This window comes from Siphateles boraxobius, unplaced genomic scaffold (genome assembly GCF_051911475.1).
Source record: "Siphateles boraxobius isolate OS27281-9 unplaced genomic scaffold, OSU_SipBor_1 41, whole genome shotgun sequence".
Lineage (NCBI taxonomy): Eukaryota > Metazoa > Chordata > Actinopteri > Cypriniformes > Leuciscidae > Siphateles > Siphateles boraxobius.
The window spans coordinates 44117501-44137488 of NW_027509042.1; the positions used below are offsets into that span (position 1 = coordinate 44117501).

Below are 19988 nucleotides of genomic sequence, written 5' to 3' on the forward strand. Positions count from 1 at the left end.
TTAGTCTACGATTGGTCTCCGATTAGTCTCAGATTAGTCGTTGATTAGTCACCTATTTGTCAGCGATTAGTCAGCGGTTAGTCTCCGATTAGTCGCCGATTAGTCGCCGGTTAGTCACCGATTAGTCACCGGTTAGTCACCGGTTAGTCTCCGATTGGTCACCGATTGGTCAACGATTAGTCACCGATTAGTCACCGATTAGTCACCGATTAGTCTCCGATTAGTCACCGATTAGTCGCCGATTCGTCAGCGGTTAGTCAGCGGTTAGTCAGCGATTAGTCGCCGATTAGTCAGCGATTAGTCAGCGATTAGTCTCCGATTATTCTCCGATTAGTCTCCGATTAGTCTCCGATTAGTCACCGGTTAGTCTCCGATTAGTCTCCGATTAGTCACCAATTGGTCTCCGGTTAGTCACCGATTAGTCACCGATTAGTCTCCGATTAGTCTCCGATTACTCTCCGATTAGTCGCCGATTATTCTCCGATTAGTCAGCGGTTAGTCACCGGTTAGTCACCGGTTGGTCTCCGATTGGTCTCCGATTAGTCACCGATTAGTCTCCGATTAGTCACCGATTAGTCTCCGATTAGTCGCCGATTATTCTCCGATTAGTCTCCGATTAGTCAGCGGTTAGTCACCGGTTAGTCACCGGTTGGTCTCCGATTGGTCTCCGATTAGTCTCCGGTTAGTCTCCGGTTAGTCACCGATTAGACACCGATTAGTCACCGGTTAGTCTCCGATTAGTCACCGATTAGTCAGCGATTAGTCTCCGATTAGTCTTCGATTAGTCTCCGATTAGTCACTGATTAGTCAGCTCAATGTGGGGATTTACAAATGCAAAAGAAGACATTCACAAATAAATGCCAGGCAGAGTTGTGTTTGTTATATAAAACACATTTATAAATTTTTGTTTTTTTTATTTGCAAATCTTATTTATTTGTGAGTTTTATAATTTTTTGTGACTTTCTTTACATTTATTTGTGGATCTTAATCTATTTATTTGGAATAATGCAACAATCCTAACCCCACAGTCGCTCCACTAAGGGGCTGTTTGAAGTGAAGATACATTTATGTGTGAAGATAAATTGTAAAGGTTATTATTTCTTTTCTTTTTTTTAGAAACGAGTGTTGCATTTTTAAGATGCTTTTTCACACCTTGAGACTTTTTTTAAATCGATTGCTTTCCTTCTAGATGCTTTTTTTAGCTTCTACTAAAAATGTTGTATCTTTAATTTTTTTTTGTAAATAAAGTGATCTTAAAGTCAAGTCTCTCTCTCTCTCTCTCTCTCTCTCTCTCTCTCTCTCTCTCTCTCTCTCTCTCTCTGTGTATGTGTGTGTGTGTGTAGTGTTGGGGAAGGTTCGTAGCGCGGTGGGAAGCGCTCAGCTCCTGATATCGCAGAAGTTCCAGCAGTTCAGAGGCCTGTGTGAACAAAACCTGGTGGGTCGATCACAGCAGTTCAAACACACACACACACACACACACACACACACACACACACACACTGTCTTACCACACGTCTCTAGTGAACACAATGATTTATTTTCAGTGTTTTATTCACTGAGACAGGAACAGTGTTAAGGTCGGTTCACACAGAGGACGATAAAGATAGTTTTAAAAATTCATTCGAAATATAAAAGAATTGTAGAGTTCACACCGCAAAAAAAAGAACAATTTCGGAACGATTTTTGACAGCCAATCAGAATCCTGCTTTAACAAGCGCGAGAATTTAAAATATTTGCTTATAATAAACGATATTGTCCGCTTGTGTGGACATTAATATAGTTATCGTTATAATTGTCCTTCTAGTTCTTGGTGTGAATGGGCATTTATTTATACTGTTTTAGTTTTTATTGATTTTTAGAATGTTTTTATTTTTAGAATTTCCAGTTTCATTGACATTCTATTGTGGGTTTTTTAAGTTTTTTTCAATGTCTATAGTTTTTATTTCAGTTTTAGTTATTGTAGTATGTCAAGTTAATTAAATGAAATGTTCCCTTGGCAGATAGCTGAAATAAAATAAGTTTACGTTTATTTTATTTCATTTAACGTTCATTTTATTTCAAGAAATTAAAATCTTGCTTTTTTATGGTTATAGTTATCTATAATAACCCTGGATATTGAGCAAAATAAATTTGTGAATTTTATTAATAAAACTGCTCTCATTTTGCTAATTCAGTGCAACAATTTATGATTTTATGAACAATATATGCCCATTCTTTCTGCTTGTTTTATTAACGCGGCTCTTTAAAAGGTCTGTATTTTGGACTGTTTTGTTCGTCTGTTCTGAAGTTTAGCATAAGAATCACATTTGCTTCTCCAAATCAGAAAATGGCAAGAGCGCCACACATTTATCACATGATCAACATGACTCGTATCTCGAGATGTGTCGCCCTCTTGTGGATGCTTGTGTGAATTATTTCTTCTTTTTTTTGTTGTTATTTTTTACTCTCTGTTTAGAATGTGAACGCAAACCCGAGACCCACGGCTCAAGATCTGGCCGGGTTTTGGGATCTTCTGCAGCTCTCAATAGAAGACATCAGCCTCAAGTTTGACGAACTTTATCATCTCAAATCAAACGACTGGAAGCTGAACGGAGACTCGCCTGAGAAGCAGGTACAAACACAACTAATGAAACCATCAGCAGGTTAGAAATAAATGCATATGTTAAATTGTCATTTGAAACTGTCAATGTCGATATTCTCACTATTATAGTATTTGTAAATTGTTTGAATTAGCTCTTGTATTGTCCTTTTTAAGATGTAGTCATTTTGTCATACATTTATATATATATATAGCTTTAATTCACTCTGCTGGTTAAAAGTTAGCAATGATGATTAAGATTGTTTTAAATGTTTGTGAAAGAAGTCTCTTCTGATCAGCAAGGCTGCATTTATTGATCAAAAATACAGTAAAAATTGTGAAATATTATTACAATTTAAAATAGCTGTTTTCTATGTGAACATATAGTAAAGTGTAATTTATTTCTGTGATCAAAGCTGAATTTTCAGCATCATTACTCCAGTCTTCAGTGTCACGTGATCCTTCAGAAATCACTATAATATGATGATTTGCTGCTCTATTATTATTGGTACTTAATTATTAATAATAGCTCTTATTATTATTATTATCTGTGTTGAAAAGAGGTTTTACTGTTTAATATCTTTGTTGAAATTGTATAAAATTTTGTTTCAGGATTCTTTGATGAATAGAAAGTTCAAAAGAACTGCATTTATTTGAAATGGAATCTTTTGTAACATTATAAATGTCACTTTTGATTTATTTAATGTGTCATTGCTGAAGTCTTTCTTAGTGTATTGTATATTTATTTCAGTTTTAGTCATTTAGTACTTCAGTTAAAAATGTTCATCTAATATTTATATTTTATTGCAGCTTTATTTCATTTAACGAAATTGTGAAATATTTTGTTTCAGGATTCTGAATGAATAGAAAGTTAAAAACAACAGCATTTATTTGAAATAGAATCTTTCGTAACATTATAAATATCACTTTTTTGATTTATTTAATGTGTCATTGCTGAAGTCTTTCTGAGTGTTGCATATTTATTTCAATTTATGTAATTTAGTACGTCAGCTAAAAAAGTTAATCTAATATGTGACTCTGGACCACAAAACCAGTCATAAGTAGCACGGGCAATGTTCCCTCTAATTTTTTTTCTTGCTGAGCAAAACTTTTTTCTATTGGGCGGACATATTTCGCCACCTGAGCAAAAATATTCTTTGTACCTGACCTGTACAGCATACGTAGAAACACAATGGTTTCAACATTCAGTTGTAACTTTTAACTTGAATGTGGCATTTCTATTTTATGTGACCCTTGATGTAACTTATTGGTATTAAATCATATTTTTGAAAAACAAGCAGTTAATTAAGAAGTCACTAAATGAAGCACATTTTAGGTTACCTGATAATTTTTCCACAGTGCTGTTAACTGTACAGTCTTTACCAAGAAATCCTATGAAAAATAATTTACAAAATCTTCTGCAGGACAGTTCAATTCTTTACAATAACAGAATATAGTATGAAAGAAAAGTAAGCTGTTACACTGAGATGGTTTGGGAAAAACATAAAGTGTTTTTGTACAGTCAATTAATTGTGTACAGGAAGCATTAAACCATCAAAGTTAAATGATTGTTTATTTCTTATGAATTTCCAATATTTTCTTTAGCAGGGGGTTTCAAAGTTTTTAATGGCAATGAGCCCGTGAGATTCTTTATTTAGGCTTATAATATAATAAAATATAGGCCTAATATAATATTAATAAAACGAATTGAAGTATTTGAAGTGATATAATATATCAGTTTAAATGCTTCAATTTGTTTACATATTATATTATTATAATATGAAAACAAACTGAAGCATTTAAATAGATCGAATAGCTAAATATTTTCAAGAAAAGTGAATATGTTAACTCTTTTATAGTAATCTAACCATGCCTGAAACCCGTGCTCACATCATTCTGTTTCTATGAAACCTGTAAACTGCATTCACCAGTTTTCACTCTATAGCGGTTGACCAGAGGACTGAAATTATTTCTCACTTAAACTACAATCAAATGGATTTCCCCACACATTTCGCGTCAGTCCTCTGGGTGGCATTTTAATCTTTTCTGCGCGGCCTCAGCATCAGAAGTGCGCGGCCGCGCACGCGCGCAGCTTAGAGGGAACATTGAGCACGGTATATTTGTGGCAATAGCCAACAATACATTGTATGGGTCAAAATTATAGGTTTTTCTTTTCATGCCAAAAATCATTAGGATTTTAAGTAAAGATCATGTTCCAATGAAGATATTTTGTAAATTTCCTACCGTAAATATATCAAATATTTATTTTTGTGAGTGCATGCAGTAAAAGCATGATCATAAATAGATAATTTTAAAGGCGTTTTTTTTTCCAATGTTTCAATTTTTTTGCACCCTCAGATTCCAGATATTCAAATAGTTGTATCTCGACCAAATATTGTCCTATCCTTACAAACCAGATTTATTCAACTTTCGGATTATGTATACATCTCAATTAAAAAAAATGACCATTGTGACTGGTTTTGTGGTCCAGGGTCACATATTAATATTTTATTACAGCTTTGTTTCAGTGAACGAAATTATTTTTAAAGGAACACTCCACCGTTTTTCGAAATGGGGCTTATTCACCGTCTTTCCTACATTTAGATAGGTGGGCAAACGGTAGCAGTGCTTCGCCTGTGCTTCACCCCAATATAGTCCCAGGTCAATCTCTGCCTAGGAAATTGCCTAGTCTTAATCTGCATTGCTATTTGTACTCATTGAGAATACGCAGGCCACAAGAAGTAATTGTTTTTTTGTTTTTTTCTGATCACTTTTACTCACGACATGCTATCCGGCAACAAAGGATTCCATTCATTATGCTAAGCTAAGTTAGCGGCGGCGCTACCAAACTAAAACAATGCCTGCACTGAGACAAAAATGCGTTTGCCCACCAATCTAAATGTAGGAAAGACGGTGAATGAGCCCTATTTCAAAAAACGGTGGCGTGTTCCTTTAACGCTTGTAGTTTCAGTCATTATTAACAACTGACATATGCATTAAGACTCAGTTTGTCATGTCTCTTCATCTCTGCTCTGACGTTCAGGAGAGCGAGAAACAGGCTCCTCCGGTGCCCAAGAAACCCGGGAAGAGTAAACCGGCTCTGGGCCGCGAGAAGAGCAACGACACCGTGGACAAACAGAGACAAGAAGCTCGCAAGAGACTGATGGCGGCCAAGAGAGCTCAGTCCGTCAAGCAGAACTCGGCCACCGAGAGCGCCGACAGCATCGAGATCTACGTCCCCGAAGCCCAGACGCGACTCTGAGGAAAACATGCTCACCGTAACCAGACCAAGGGCTCCGGCATCACACCATACCAAACGCTGCTTACGTCTGTCCACGGCAACGTTTAATCAACCTGAGGTGAGAGAGGGACGCGGACATGAAGACATTTTGGGACTGCCACAGAGAATCCTATTAGTTGCAATCATTAATATAATTATTGATATGATAATTAACATTGAGAACTGGTATTATTGTCCTAAATTCTATATGAGATTGTTTTAAATGTTCTAATATTTTGGATAAGTAGAACCACACGTCTGTCGCGCTTACATAATTCCCCGCTGAAATCCACGTCTTCCTGTTTTACGCTTGGGTTTCTGTTCTTCTTCTTCTTCTTCTTCTTCATCTCTTCCTTCAGCCGGCGATTGAACAGAGCGAAAGGCTTTTCTCCAGATCTAGGCTGAATCTGAAATCGCCCCTATACCCTCAAATAGGGCGTTATTTGAGGGGACAGCCATTTGTAGTGGTGTACGAAACCATAGTGGACTTTATTGAGTGCACTTATTCAATCCCACAATGCACTGCAATCACCGATGGACGCTCAACGGCTGCCCGAATTCACTCACTCCTTCAAGTGAACATTATTAGTGGACTAGTGAATAGTGAATGAGGGTTTAGGGGGCGATTTCGGATTTCCCTAGTGCCATGTGTTTCCGGTCAGGCAGAGGGCGCTCTTCCGTTTCCTGTTTCATTTGTTTTGATGTTTACAAAAGTCATGCATTGTGGTATATCAAATGAAAGCTGTTGTACCTCAGTCATGTGTTCATCTCAGGTCTTGAAGTCTCACGGTTGTCGAGTTTCCATGAGTTTTGTACAGGTTTTCAATCCCGAAAATCCTTGTTATTTCTGCTTTGCTTTTAAAGGGGCTATATGTAAGAATTTCCATGTATTAATCACTTTTTTATTGCTAATGTGTGAACGGCTTGTAACGAAACTTAAAAAACGAGACATTCCCTGACTTGGTTTGTCTATGAAAGCCTGTAGACTGATTTTTATATGAAGGATTCGGGACGTTTTTCCCGGGAAAATCGAAGAATGTGACGGTTAGCCTCTCTATCGTTCACACATGAAATTAATACTTACAATGTTCATGATAATGAAAGAGCCATTCTGTACTGTAATGTCAGTGTCATGCAAGGACATTTCAGATTGATTTAAACTATAGTCTCACCTAGTCAGTTCTAAATAGTCTGAAATATACTTTATAATCAAACTATCATAACAGTGTGATATTAATGTGCTCATCTGTCATCATGATGCCGGTGAATCTCAGATCTGCTGAAAACATCCACATCTCTATGATCAGATGATTTCTGAACTGCTGTTTCTCACCGCTGGCATTTTTCTTGTTTATTCTGTTATTGAGAGGAAAGAGCGCAGCACACATTCACAGATTCATCTAAACGTCACTCTCAGTGTGGACAGCGTCGGGATGTTCGTTAACAGTTTATCACTGCTAATGTATTTCCAACTTATTTTTACTTCTAAGTGAAGAACAAAAAGACCTTCACCGTGAGAATATCAGGGTCTTGAATCCCGTTCAGTCTCTGTACATCACATGAGCACGAGCGGTAAGATCTGCTGTAGTTCACTATAACGGCCACCGGTGGCGCTATAACACAGGTTTCTGAACTCTACATACGGCCCCTTTAAGTAAAACAACATAACCTAATATTTTATTGAATGAAGTGCCTGTGAATCATTATTGTGGGTAACTACACGACCCTTGTAGCAATATCAAAGATGATAATATCACAATTACTCCCTAAAACACGTAGTGTTGCGACGCTCTATGGTCAGTTTGGACAGTGCGATAAAACTTTTTTAATAATCGCTCTGTTTTAATTAATGAGCTAAATATTATTCTTCATTTTACTCATAATTCAGATTCTCATTCAAACTCCACAAATCTATACTTGTTCCTCTGATTGTTCAGTTAATAATGTGCATAACTAATATATCAGATAATGACTAGATAAAATGACTTTGCTGTAACGAACGAATACACAACTGTTCAGGACTAAAATGTGACTCAATTTGGATTATGAATCATACGAAATCATCTTAATACATCAAAAAAGGTGATTAGGTTTGTTTTAAATATGTTTTTTGCTATATTTGATAAAATTATATCAAATCCACATATTCAAATATTACTGCTATTATATTAATTATCCTGAGCTTATTGTGTTCTGCCATCTTATTTGTTCGTTACAAACTGCACTTTTAAAACTCTTTCCACACACTACCAAAAGTTTGGGGTCAGCGAGATTTTTTAATGTTTTTGAAAGAAGTCTCTTCTTATGTTGTGAAATATTATCACAATTTAATTGTTGAATTAAAATACCTAATTTTTTGCATGCAAAAAAAATAATTTAAAATAGCTGTTTTCTATTGTAATGTTAAAATATAAGTTATTCCTGTGAATTTTCAGCATCATTACTCCAGTCTCAGTGTCACATGATCCTTCAGAAATCAGTATAATATGATGATTTGCTGCTCGAGAAACATTTAAGATTATTATCAATGTTCAAAACAGTTTATCAGGATTGAAATAGACATTATAAATGTCTTTACTGTCTCTTTTGATCGATTTAAAAAAAAAAAAAAAAAATCATGCTGACCCCAAACTATTGATTATCGTTCATCACATCCACACTCATGAACTCAGACGATCTTCCGTTTGCAGCTCTGCATTCAGTGACCGAAAGGCCACGAATGACCCCAGATCAGCCGAACTGCCGTCACTGACAGTGATTGGCTCCTATAGTGTTTGAGCCGAGCCGCTGCCGGTGTGAAAACATCTCCAGTTTCCAGTCGTTCCCTCGAGTCGTTTACGCCTGAACCTGAAAACCAGTTCCTCCAGAATAATGGACCAGGATCATGAATGATGCTTGATTATGTCAATACTTAAATCCTTTGTTTAGTAAACTCAAGTTTGATATCAGATGTACAGGAACAACCGATTTATTCATATTTTACACTATTTCCCCAATTAGATCAGCATAGCTAGCGCAAAGGTACTGCAATGAAGCATAAGTAGGATTTAAATAAGTACTCTATATTCTGTATTTAATGGCATTTATATGTCATGGTAGTATTCTTGAACTACCTTTAATACATTTACAAACTTTAATTACATTTTTGTATTTATTTTATTACTGTAATTTTGCAGGGGAAAAAAACAGCATTAGAGGAATGAGAATTAATGTTGAAAATAATGGGATGTACGAAATGAATTAAAAGTAAACATTCAAATGCATTATTATTATAGTAATGCAAACAGGACAAAATAAAATAAGAATTTCCCCCAAAAAATGGTGGGTAGCTTATTCATGTTTTATTTTATTCTGTTCTATTCTATTATTTATTTTATCCTGTTTATTATTTTATTCTGTTCTATTGTGTTTATTCTATTTTATTTCATTCTTTTTATTTTATTTCATTCTGTTTATTTTTTTTATTCTGTTCCATTTTCTTTCATTCTGTTCCATTCTCTTCTTTTTCTTCTGTTTATTTAATTGTATTTATTCCTGAGCAATTGTTCACCAAATGCCTAGAGTTGAGTTTTGAATCTTCAGTTCCTGTGAGCTCGATCTGTCTCTACACAACAGCTGTTCTGTTCATGTTTGTGGTGTTAGTTTGAGTTCAGATGGAAACAGACAAATGTCTTCACGCACACACACACAAATCAACGTCAACGTGCAAAAATGCACTACAAACTGATTTTTATTCTAACATTCACTCTATAGATATCATCTTATGGTCATTTCTATTTCTCGGATCAGTCTTTTTCTATGAAAACATGATTATATCAGTTGAATGTGTTGAATTGCTCCACCTGACAGCCTGTGTTTTTCACCGTCTCGTGTTTCAGTGCTGTGAGATTGATTTTCACAGATGTTTTATTTCTCCCATTGACTCGCTGTACATGTTCACATGCGATCTCCATCATATTTTGTGGGCTTCCCTGAGGACGACGACACAACTCTTCTGGATTACATTTCAAAAAAGCAACGATGCATTTTGGAGAAAGATGATTGACAGCCTCTGTTCATGCTGCTCGGACACTAATAAACCGTTTTCTACGCCTGTGACGTGGAGAAACACAGGTCATGAGACTCTTCAGCCGTGTTTACTGGGGGTCAAAGAATAAATCATCTGAATGCAAGAGTTTGTAGCAACAAGATTTAAGATTATTATTATAAAGATTGATAATCAATATTTTATGAAACAAGCACATATTTTACTGACTAGGATTTGTTGAATATGTCCAATGCTGTATGAAGTTTAGGCTGTGTATGTCAGGGTCTTTTGTTTAGTAAGAAATACAGTAAATCTGAGTTAAGTTCAAATGTGTTTATGACTCTTTATTCTTTCTCAGCGTGGATTATGAACTGACCAGGAGTTCAAATATATATATAATATATATTTATATATATATACACACACACACATGAAAATAATGCAAAATATTGCATCCAATTAGGGTGTTCAACTCGTGTCAGTTCATAATCCATATATATTTAATAGAAATAATCAAAATATATGATAAAAAAAATATTGTAATATATATATATTGTACATGATAATAAAAATATATTATTATTATTATTATGTTTTATTTAATAGTTTTTATTTATTTATCATTTCCTGTTTGAAATGGGAAACAATCCCAGATTTCCAAGAGGTGAAATATGAGCACTTCTTTCCAGAGTTTGAGGGAATGATGTGTTTTTCTGCACATTCCTGCATGTGAAAGAGTGAGATTTGCCACAGGCCTCGAGGAAACGCATCACAAATCTGATCTGGATGCAAACAAACACTGAACCGTTTCCTGCAGGACTTGCAAGACCTTTTTCATCCAACGGCACGTATAATTCAGACAATGTTGGCAAAGTTACACTTTCTTATTGTGAAGCAATTTGTTATACAGAAACATAATGGTCGATAAGAAGAAAAAATATATATATATATATATTTAAACATTTGAGTACAAGTTATCTTGGTTCAGAACTTCATCTATAATAAACATGTTCCATATATAAACAGCACAGATTTGTTTTCTAAGTAGAGATTACTAGTCTAGTATTGGATAGAAATTTTAATTATTTTAATATTACAGCAAAAAAAGATGCTAAATTACTATGAAATGAAATTTCGCTTACAGCAGACATAATACAATAATAATAATAATACAAAAAATCACAACTAGTCAAAACTATAAAATATTTTATTTAAAATAATTACATAAAAAGTAAAATTTTAAATAATTATATATTTACATTATAAATTAATGTACATGTTTTATTTATATTTTATAAACAATTATAAAGCTAAATAATATATTTTTTAAAAGTCAGAAATATATTTATATGCTATTATATTAATTAAAAAATAAAATGACATTCAATAAAGTATTAAAAATAAATGCAAAAAATAACAAACCAGTTAAGATAGTAATAAATGTGATAAATGTGCAAATATAAAGTGTCTAATGCATATACGATATTGCAGTGTTAAAAGATAATGCACATCCACATCCATACAAAATAAAAACAAACTTTTAATAAAATTTTTAAAAAGTTTAGGTTAGATTCGAAAAAATCAGTCTACCGTTCACAACTAGATCGGAAGATATGGCATTTTCAAGAAACTGCTGAAGACATCTGCTAAATGATTGCATGTAAATGTAAAACTATCATCCGAACTGCAAATCTAAGACATAGCTAATGAAATAAACTCGCACAAGTGCTTGAATTGTGAGTTTTGAATGAAAGTGTGATGACACACAGATGTGGGGCCCTTATTGGCCCCTTGCAGTGTGGAGGAGGAGGGGCCTAGATCCTGTCATTGAGAGAGAGAGAGAGAGAGAGAGAGAGAGAGAGAGAGAGAGAGAGAGAGAGAGAGAGAGAGAGTTTGGTGGAGCTGCAGGTAAACGGATGTTTGTCAACAGGATCTTTCCCCTCATGACACACTAATGACTAATGAGCAGATTCATTGATTAGGCTGGAGCTTCAACTCAACACAGCTGTGTGTGAGTGTGAGAAGAACACACTCTCCGTTTGACGAGGACCCGCGTTTCCACACCAGCAACTTTTTTCAAACATTCTGTTTTATTTTCCAACATCCAGGATGAAGCCCAACAAAAGAGGTGAGATCCGTTCACAGACGCGTGTGTGTCGTGTCGAGTGTGTGTTTGAATGGGGGTTTGCTGCACGTCTGTGATCGTGGCGTGATTTTCAGTCTGAGCGCGTGAGACGCAGATGTGCTTTTGATTCTCGCCTTTCATAATGCAGCGTTTGATTTTTATACATTAGGACTCATATCTGAAGAGTCTTTCCAGCGTTATTGGCTCGCACGCGTTTGTTACATTGTATCATTGTGGTCTGATGACGTCACCGCGCGTTTGTTTGTTTGGTTTTTTTTCGCGCGTCTGCGGCGCCGTTTGTTTATTCGCGTCTGCAAACAGACTTTTGTTTGGTCGTTTTTGTATTTTGTGTGAAATTCAAGCCTTTTCTTAAAGTGAGAAAGTTGAATGACGTTGAAGATGCAAGGGGTTATTCGGTGATTTTTGTTAATTAGTATTTGTTTGGGGCCCAAGTGATTGTTTGGGTCTGCAAATGTAGGCTACTAATCCATTTCAATACCAACATGCGAAAATCAGGAAAACGGAAATGACGTCGTTGATAGTTCAATAAATCATGTTTCACATCTTTTGTTAGATTAAGTCCAGTTTGGTTGATTTTTCTGAAGAAAACACGTGGAATTTCGAGGGCCAATTTTTTCAAATTTGATTCCTCTAGTAGATTTAACATGTGTATTTTTCCCAGTTTGTATAATGATCTGTAATGCAGCTCAGTATTCATCCACATGCTGCATAAGAAACACGTTTTCATTTGGTCAAACATTTGAAAAAACTGAAAGTGCTGCAAACGATATGCAAAACCGTGACACTGATACAGTTGCAGACTGAAACATGAATGTCCAGAGACACACACACACACACACACACACACACACACACACACAATCTGCTTTGTTAAAGAGGAACTCCCACATTTTTAGCTGTTCTTTAGGGCTTCAGGTTTCAGCAGGAGAAAGAAACTCTTGAGCTGCTGAAGTGTGTCTGATTCATGTGTCTCTCTGAAACGCTGAGTTTAGCTGCTATCAGACGTAAATGAAAGCCTGTGCTTTTCCCATAACCACACTGACTGCAGTTCCTGCCAAAAATACAGTATTTAGGCATTAACTGTGAATGTTTTTTCAGTTAGACTGTGGAAACTTGGTTTTATCATCACTGTCAAGAATTCAGGAGGTTCCTCCATTGTTTGAAGGAGATCTTATTGTTGTTGTTAACAATAGTAAGTAACCATAATTTAAAAGCGATTTATTTGAGGATTTAATTTTACGTGAAACTTCAGAGTTTATTGGCCTTGTCTAATGTTGAGAGGCATTGACTATTTTTGAGATCTTATAACAAATACTTGCATAACATTATAAATCTCAGTTAAACTCTAAATATTATCTTCCAATAACGATATTTAAATGCTTAGTTTGATTATCAAATATCTGTAGTTTTAAAACATAATGCCATGCATTAAAATTATGACTGAGAGATGAATGAAAATATTTCGTTTAACTGAGATTTATAACGTTATGCAAGTATTTGTTATAAGATCTCATTGCAAGCATCAGAATTTAATCTTTTTGTCCATTTAAATATCAGCATGTGCACCAAATTGCATAAAAATTAGGTATTTTTCCTTCCAAGTTTGATCTGAAACCTGAAGTATCAAATATGATACCCCCCCCCCCCAAAAAAAAGCTTTTTTCAACTATTTGTGATTTAAATTTTCAAATATGAATGTTTTAGCATCAGCATATTATTACACACTATATATTGTTCACATGGTTGTGTTATGGCCGTGTTCAGAGTCAACTGCAAGAATTCTTTATTGTCTGCTTTATCTGGTCATAATGATTATCATAATAATCAGCAGCTAATGCTCTCATGATAATGTTCATTGTAAATGTGTAAGCCCACCTGTAGAGCAGCAGATAAGCTGTATTTCCCTCAGTTTGCGAGGGTGAAGGTGTGAATGGAGGAGCCGTTCATAGTCAATAGTCTTTTGAAGTGTAAATTCAGTGCAGTCAAATGGATTTATCTGCAGGACGCTTTTAAATTACTGACCGGGACGATTCAGGCGCAAGATAAGAACGGATTCTCTGTTCCTCAGAAATCAACGTGTTCGTTTTGCTGTAAGTCCAAAAAAAGACTTGGTTATAGTTCCGGTGAAATGGATGCATTATTCTCTTTTGAACTGTGCATACTTTGCATACACAAATGTGGTATTTCTGGTATTTAAGGGCATTGTAAACGTTTTGTGGCCTGCACTGAATCAGTTTGATTCCTGCTGTTTTTCTTTGAGACCAATATAATGTTCTTTGGCCTTCATCTTCTCAGCTTTTGATGAGGATCAGAACGGAGACACCGAGTTTTCTGCCATGTCAGACAGTGACCCGTGTGAAGACGACGGCTATCCTCTCAACCTGTCCACCAGCGGCAGGAGAAGCGGGTCTTCCGCCAAACGCCGCCGGCGTGGAAACCTCCCGAAAGAGGCGGTTCAGGTTCTGAGAGACTGGCTTTATGAGCATCGCTTCAACGCGTATCCGTCAGAGCAGGAGAAGCTAAGCCTGTCTGGACAGACGCATCTGTCTGTATCGCAGGTGAGCATTAAACGCGCTTTCCATGCAATTAGCACAAAACTGAAGCTTTCAAGTTTGCATGCAAAGTTAAGAACTGAAAATTGTTGTTTACTTGCCTTCATGTTTAAAACCAGTATGATATTTTCCTTGCAATTACAATGAAACTGAATTTTCAAGCTCAAAAGGTAATATTATCATCAAATTTTAGACATAATTTTGAAAACTTGCCTTCCTTGCCTCCATGTTGTTTCAAAGCCATGTGAGCATTTCCATGCAATTGCAAAACTGAAGCTTTCAAGCTCAAAAAGAAAAAGCTCAATTACCATAAAACCCTAAATTTAGACTTACGTTTGGGTCTGTTCCTCCCAGCTATCAAATGTCTTCAGAAGACCTGAAATATAGTGGACAAACCTATTAATTTGGGTATGAATGTCAGTTGTGCTCTTTCTGTCTAAGAGAGCATGTTTTTGCCAGAATAAGTTGCAAAGTGGACCAGTCCGAGTCAATAGTCTGTTTAAGCATCAAATTGAGTATGAGGAATATTCTCTTTCCAATATCGCATTTGTGTGCGTGTGTCTTATCCACTCTTCACTTTTACGTTTGGCTGTAATCTTCAAAGACTGAGACTTTCTCACACAGTCTGTGCTGTGTTTTGTCCTTGAGCGAGAGCTGCGGTGTTGTCAGAGCGCAGGAATGCGGGCGGCGAGGCCTGTGCTGCATATTTCCTCTGGTCTCCATTAGAGCCAGCTGTCTGTCTGACACAGCATGCGGTTCACTGCCTCGCCAACAGGGGGCGCCATGTCAGGATCCAAAAATGCTGACCCTATACCAAGAAATTTTAAAGGGTTAATTCACCCAAAAATAAAAAAAATTCTGTCATTAATTACTCACCCTCATGTCACTCCAAAAACCCGTAAGACTTTTTGATGAAATCTGAGAGAGTTCTGTCCCATCATTAGTCCCAACTTTTTCGGTCCCAACTTTTTGTTTTATGAAAATGCATCTTTTTTGAAACCCTTCTCTAGTCATCACAAAGGACTGGAAAGAAATATGGAAATTATTGGTCAGAAAGTGCAGAAACTATGCTAATTAAACTTCACCATTTAGTCATGTCAAATGTATTTATTTAACACTTTTAACAATTGTTTCAAAGCAGCTTTACAGAAAATTGTTAATGTTTACTATATCTTCATGCCTTATAGTAGCATTTAGCAGATTAGAGCTGGGCAATGATATACAGTAGTCCATTTGAAGTGGATCATCAAAGTTGTTTTAAAGGGATAGTCCACCCAAAAAATGTAAATTCTGTCAGTAATTACTCTCCCTCATGTTGTTCAACCCCGTAAGATCTTCGTTCATCTTCAGAACACGAATTAAGATATTTTTTATTAAATCTGAGAGCTGGATCACTCCTCCATAGGCTTCTAAGGGAGTGAAACTTGTTCCCTGAAAAGTTATTAAAGACATTGTTAAAATAGTCCAAGTGACTACAGTGGCTCAATCTTAAGTTTATTAAGCGACGATAATACTTTGTGTGAGCAAAAACAAACAAAAATGAGTAAGCGTAGTGTGATAGCGTAGAGCTACGTCACACGTAGGCTCACTATTGGCCGATGCTGGTCTTGTGTGTGATCCGTGTGACGTACAACACAGAAGCTTACGCTGTTACACTTGTGAACTCACTCGAGGCCCAAAGAGAAGGAATTGAATAGTTGAAATAAAGTCATTATTTTTGGGGTGTTTTTGCACACAAAAAGTATTCTCGTCGCTTGATAAACTTAAGATTGAGCCACTGCAGTCACTTGGACTATTTTAACGATGTCTTTAATAACTTTTTGGGGTACAAGTTTCAATCCCTGAAGAAGCCTATGGAGGAGTGAACCAGCTCAAAGATTTAATCAAAAATATCTTAATTTGTGTTCTGAAGATGAACTAAGGTCTTACGGGGTTGATCAACATGAGGGAGAGTAATTACTGACAGAATTTAATTTTTTGGGGTGAACTATCCCTTTATTACAAGAACAGTTATTGTTCAAAATTCATGTATAACTTTGATTAAAAAAAAAAAAGGTTTTGATCCACTTCAAATGTTAACTACTGTAGTTTAGGTTTTGCGATGTTACAAGCAATCAAGCAGTGAGATTATGTCGCCCTATATACAAGTATGCTGTATGTATACGTTTAAACTTTATGGCATTTGAAGTTTCTAAAACTCTGCAATCTTGTTTTTAGATCTGTAACTGGTTCATAAACGCGCGTCGGCGGCTCCTGCCAGACCTGCTCAGGAAAGACGGCAAAGACCCCACTCAGTTTACAATGTCACGACGCACCAGCAAAACCGACAGATCTGCCTCCCCGGAAAGCCCCGCCTCTTCGACCCGCCCCTCAGTCATTTGCCCCGGCCCAACATTGGATTTGAGGCTTCTGGGTAACACTGCGACTGCAATTTTGGCCGGAGCCGGTTGCTTGTCGTCGTCTGGCAGTCAAGATGGAGGCGTTCAGGCTCTGATGCAACTGGACACGCGAGGATTACTGAGGGGAGAAGGTCTGACTGGTTTTCGGAGTGAAGATCATTACCTGACGACTATCCCGTTTGCTTCTACCTCTGTCCCAACCCTGGGAGCGTTGAGCCCGAGTGGGGTCCTGTTCAACACACCACCTCCCACCCCACCAGAGCTGTGCGCGCAAGACTTCAGCGATCTGAAGCTTCTAGTGGACGCGGCCCTGCAACGAGCAGCTGAGCAAGAAAACTGCAGACAGAAAGAGCAAACGATGCAAGCGCAAGCGATCGCACCTTCGAATGATAGCGAGCTCGTCCAGAATGGTGATTCGGAGACCATCTTGTCTTCCACAGAAGAAACGCCTTCAAGAGACGGGTCCAGTGCTGCACCGGGCCTGATGGACAGGGCAGTTTTACCAGTATCGGTTCCTGTCATGAGCCGCTCTTTTCCAGGGCTTCCCGTCGATCTAAGCTCAGCCGGTGTCTCCGATGTCCTCGGCAAGAGTGTTACAGAATCTGCTAGCTTTACGTCGTCTGGGATGTGGAGCATCCGGCAGCCCGGTCCACTTGCGAGCACGTGGGTTTCGCAGTACGTGCGTAACACGGTCACGGAAGCGGTCAACTGATCGGTGCGAAAAACTCAAGCAGACCAACTGACTTTGAACTCTTTTTGTTTGCTAATTTTTGTCGTAAGTTTGTTAGAAAATTGGGTGCTTTTAGTGCATGCCTTTCGAGATCATTGCTAGATACTCAAAGAGCCTTTTCGCCGATGTTCACTTCATTGGATTACGGACTGAAGCTTCTCTATGAACAAAAGTGGATTAAGGAGTGATTAAGGAGTGAAGCCTCTCTATGAACAAAAGTGGATTAAGGAGTGATTTAGGAGTGAAGCTTCTCTATGAACACCAGGATGTATTTTTAAGACATTTTTAAAACTCTTTGTAAACCAAAACCTCTTACCTTTTAACTACATGAAGTTTATGGGCATCCATAAGATCCTCTTGGAGAATAATCCAGCATTTCAGACTCTGGGATCTTTTCGAGACCAGGTGTGCGTCCTTTCAGGCAGAAACACCAGCCAACCTGTACATCTCAGGTTTACCAACAACAGCCAAGAGATTTTCATTTGAACGTTTGTTAGTGGCCTTACATAGTTTTGGATAAAGACGCTCCACACGTAGTTGCTCTTGCCTGTTTGCATCAGTAGATCCACTATCACTCGTAGCATGCTTTACTACTTTTTGTGTGTGTGTGATCTGTGAATGCAAAAACCAGCATGCAGCGTTTAATAAGTCAGTTTAGGAACCAAATGTGCTCTCTTAGATTTAATACTTTGCTCTGATATTGCCTGAAAGCCACATGGTGTGTGTTTTTGTCATATTTCCTGCACTTTATGGTCTCATTTTACCTCTTAGTCATTATTTCAGAACCATTTATCCGGTCCCAGTCAGGATCGTATCGGAGAGCTGTCTGGTGTGGTTTGACGTGTGTCTGTGCTGCGGCCGGGCGTTGGGAAATTGATCGTACTGCGGAGATCATGGCTTGTGCCTCGTGTCTGTCTGAGATGTGGAGGAGAGGTCGTCTCAAATACAGAGCTCACATTGATTTTCTTCAGTTCTCATGTAACATGAGCATAGGGCTGTAGCTGAGATGAATATTGTTCTGATGGTATTTTTGGGTCAAGGCGATGATCGGCATTAACGGTGTTTCACATGTTCATCAATTCTCTGACACAATGTATAGGGGAGGGATGAAAATGTTAGTGAGTGAATTTAGACTGAAAGTGTTTTTTGACACTAAAGAAGTTTTGTGCATTTCCAAGATGAACTTGTTTGTACCTCTCAGAGATGAACTGAAGTGTTCCTTTCTTGCTCATAATCTGTGAATGTATCTAGAGAACTAACAAATATGATTTAGAAAATTATTTCCAGTGTCTTCATGAGCGATTTCCTCAGTCTTTCTCTCTTTTTGGACACTAGAGTATCTAGATGCATTATGATTTTATGCTTGTAGTTTCCATGAAACTGAGAACATGTACAGATAGTCAAATTAGTCTTTATAGTAATGATGATTTTAACCTTTTAGTCTTTTTATGATGCGGTTCACATTATTTGAGTTTACTCTTGCTCATGAACGTGCCATAATCCTGATTAGTTTTTCTCAGTGAGGTCAATGCAAAGGTCAGAGGTCATGTTTGTAGTACTGTACACGTTACTTCTCATTGGTTTTCAGTGTCTCAGGTTTGTTTATTGTAGTTTTCACTTGACTTTTCTTTCTCATGTGTTCGAGTCATTTTAATGTTACCTCTCTGACAACACAAAGGGAGTTTTTAATTATTTCTGAGTTAAGGAATCTATAAGGTGCATTTGTATTTTTAAGCCACGTCTGAGCTGAATATGAGACACCAACTTTCATATTGTAGCGTCATTATATTACAGATCTAATTGACTAACACCTCAAAAACTGTGATCATTCGCTTAGTTACTGGAACAGTACGGTCTATATTTTTTTGTATACTCTATTTTTTTCACCGGTTCAGAAAGACCAATATTAATATTCCTGGAACTGTATTATTGTTATTGCAAAATGGGTCTTCTAGATGAGAATGTGAAACGTGTAAATATCATTCAGGTTTTTGGCCGGCATAGACTTATTTTTAATGCGTGTGTGTACATCAAATATGTGTATCTCTCTCCTGTACGACCAAATAAATTTTTTTTGTTTTGTTTTTTAGATGGACAGTAAAAATGGCATTTGTGCCTTGCTTCCTTAGAAAACCTTTGGACTAGTCTGTGCAATATCTGCCTTAAACATTTGACACAGATTTTATTTGGTGTTCTTTTGTACCAATATTACAGAGAAATAAAAGCCTCATTTTTAATGTTTGTAGTCATGTCATGGAGAAATTAATTTCCTTTGT

At 37.0% G+C, this 19988-nt stretch overlaps 2 protein-coding genes across 4 annotated transcripts in view; both read left to right on the forward strand.

Annotated features, from left to right (window-relative positions):
* The window catches only part of dlgap4b (discs, large (Drosophila) homolog-associated protein 4b), a 134620-nt gene extending 124406 nt beyond the window's left edge, over positions 1–10214 (forward strand). For all 3 annotated transcript variants that reach the window (XM_077199881.1, XM_077199882.1, XM_077199883.1), the window contains 3 exons: positions 1344–1435; positions 2456–2611; positions 5622–10214. In XM_077199881.1, the coding sequence (XP_077055996.1) occupies positions 1344–1435; positions 2456–2611; positions 5622–5840 (467 nt within the window). In that variant the 3' untranslated portion in view covers positions 5841–10214. The remainder of the gene's footprint in view (positions 1–1343; positions 1436–2455; positions 2612–5621) is intronic.
* Positions 10215–11683: 1469 nt separating this feature from the next.
* Positions 11684–19950, forward strand: tgif2 (TGFB-induced factor homeobox 2). The gene is made up of 3 exons (XM_077199875.1): positions 11684–12013; positions 14327–14589; positions 16801–19950. Exons 1-3 carry the CDS (start codon positions 11995–11997, stop codon positions 17692–17694), a joined length of 1176 nt encoding a protein of 391 aa, XP_077055990.1. The 5' UTR covers positions 11684–11994; the 3' UTR covers positions 17695–19950.
* The last annotated feature ends 38 nt before the right edge of the window (positions 19951–19988 follow it).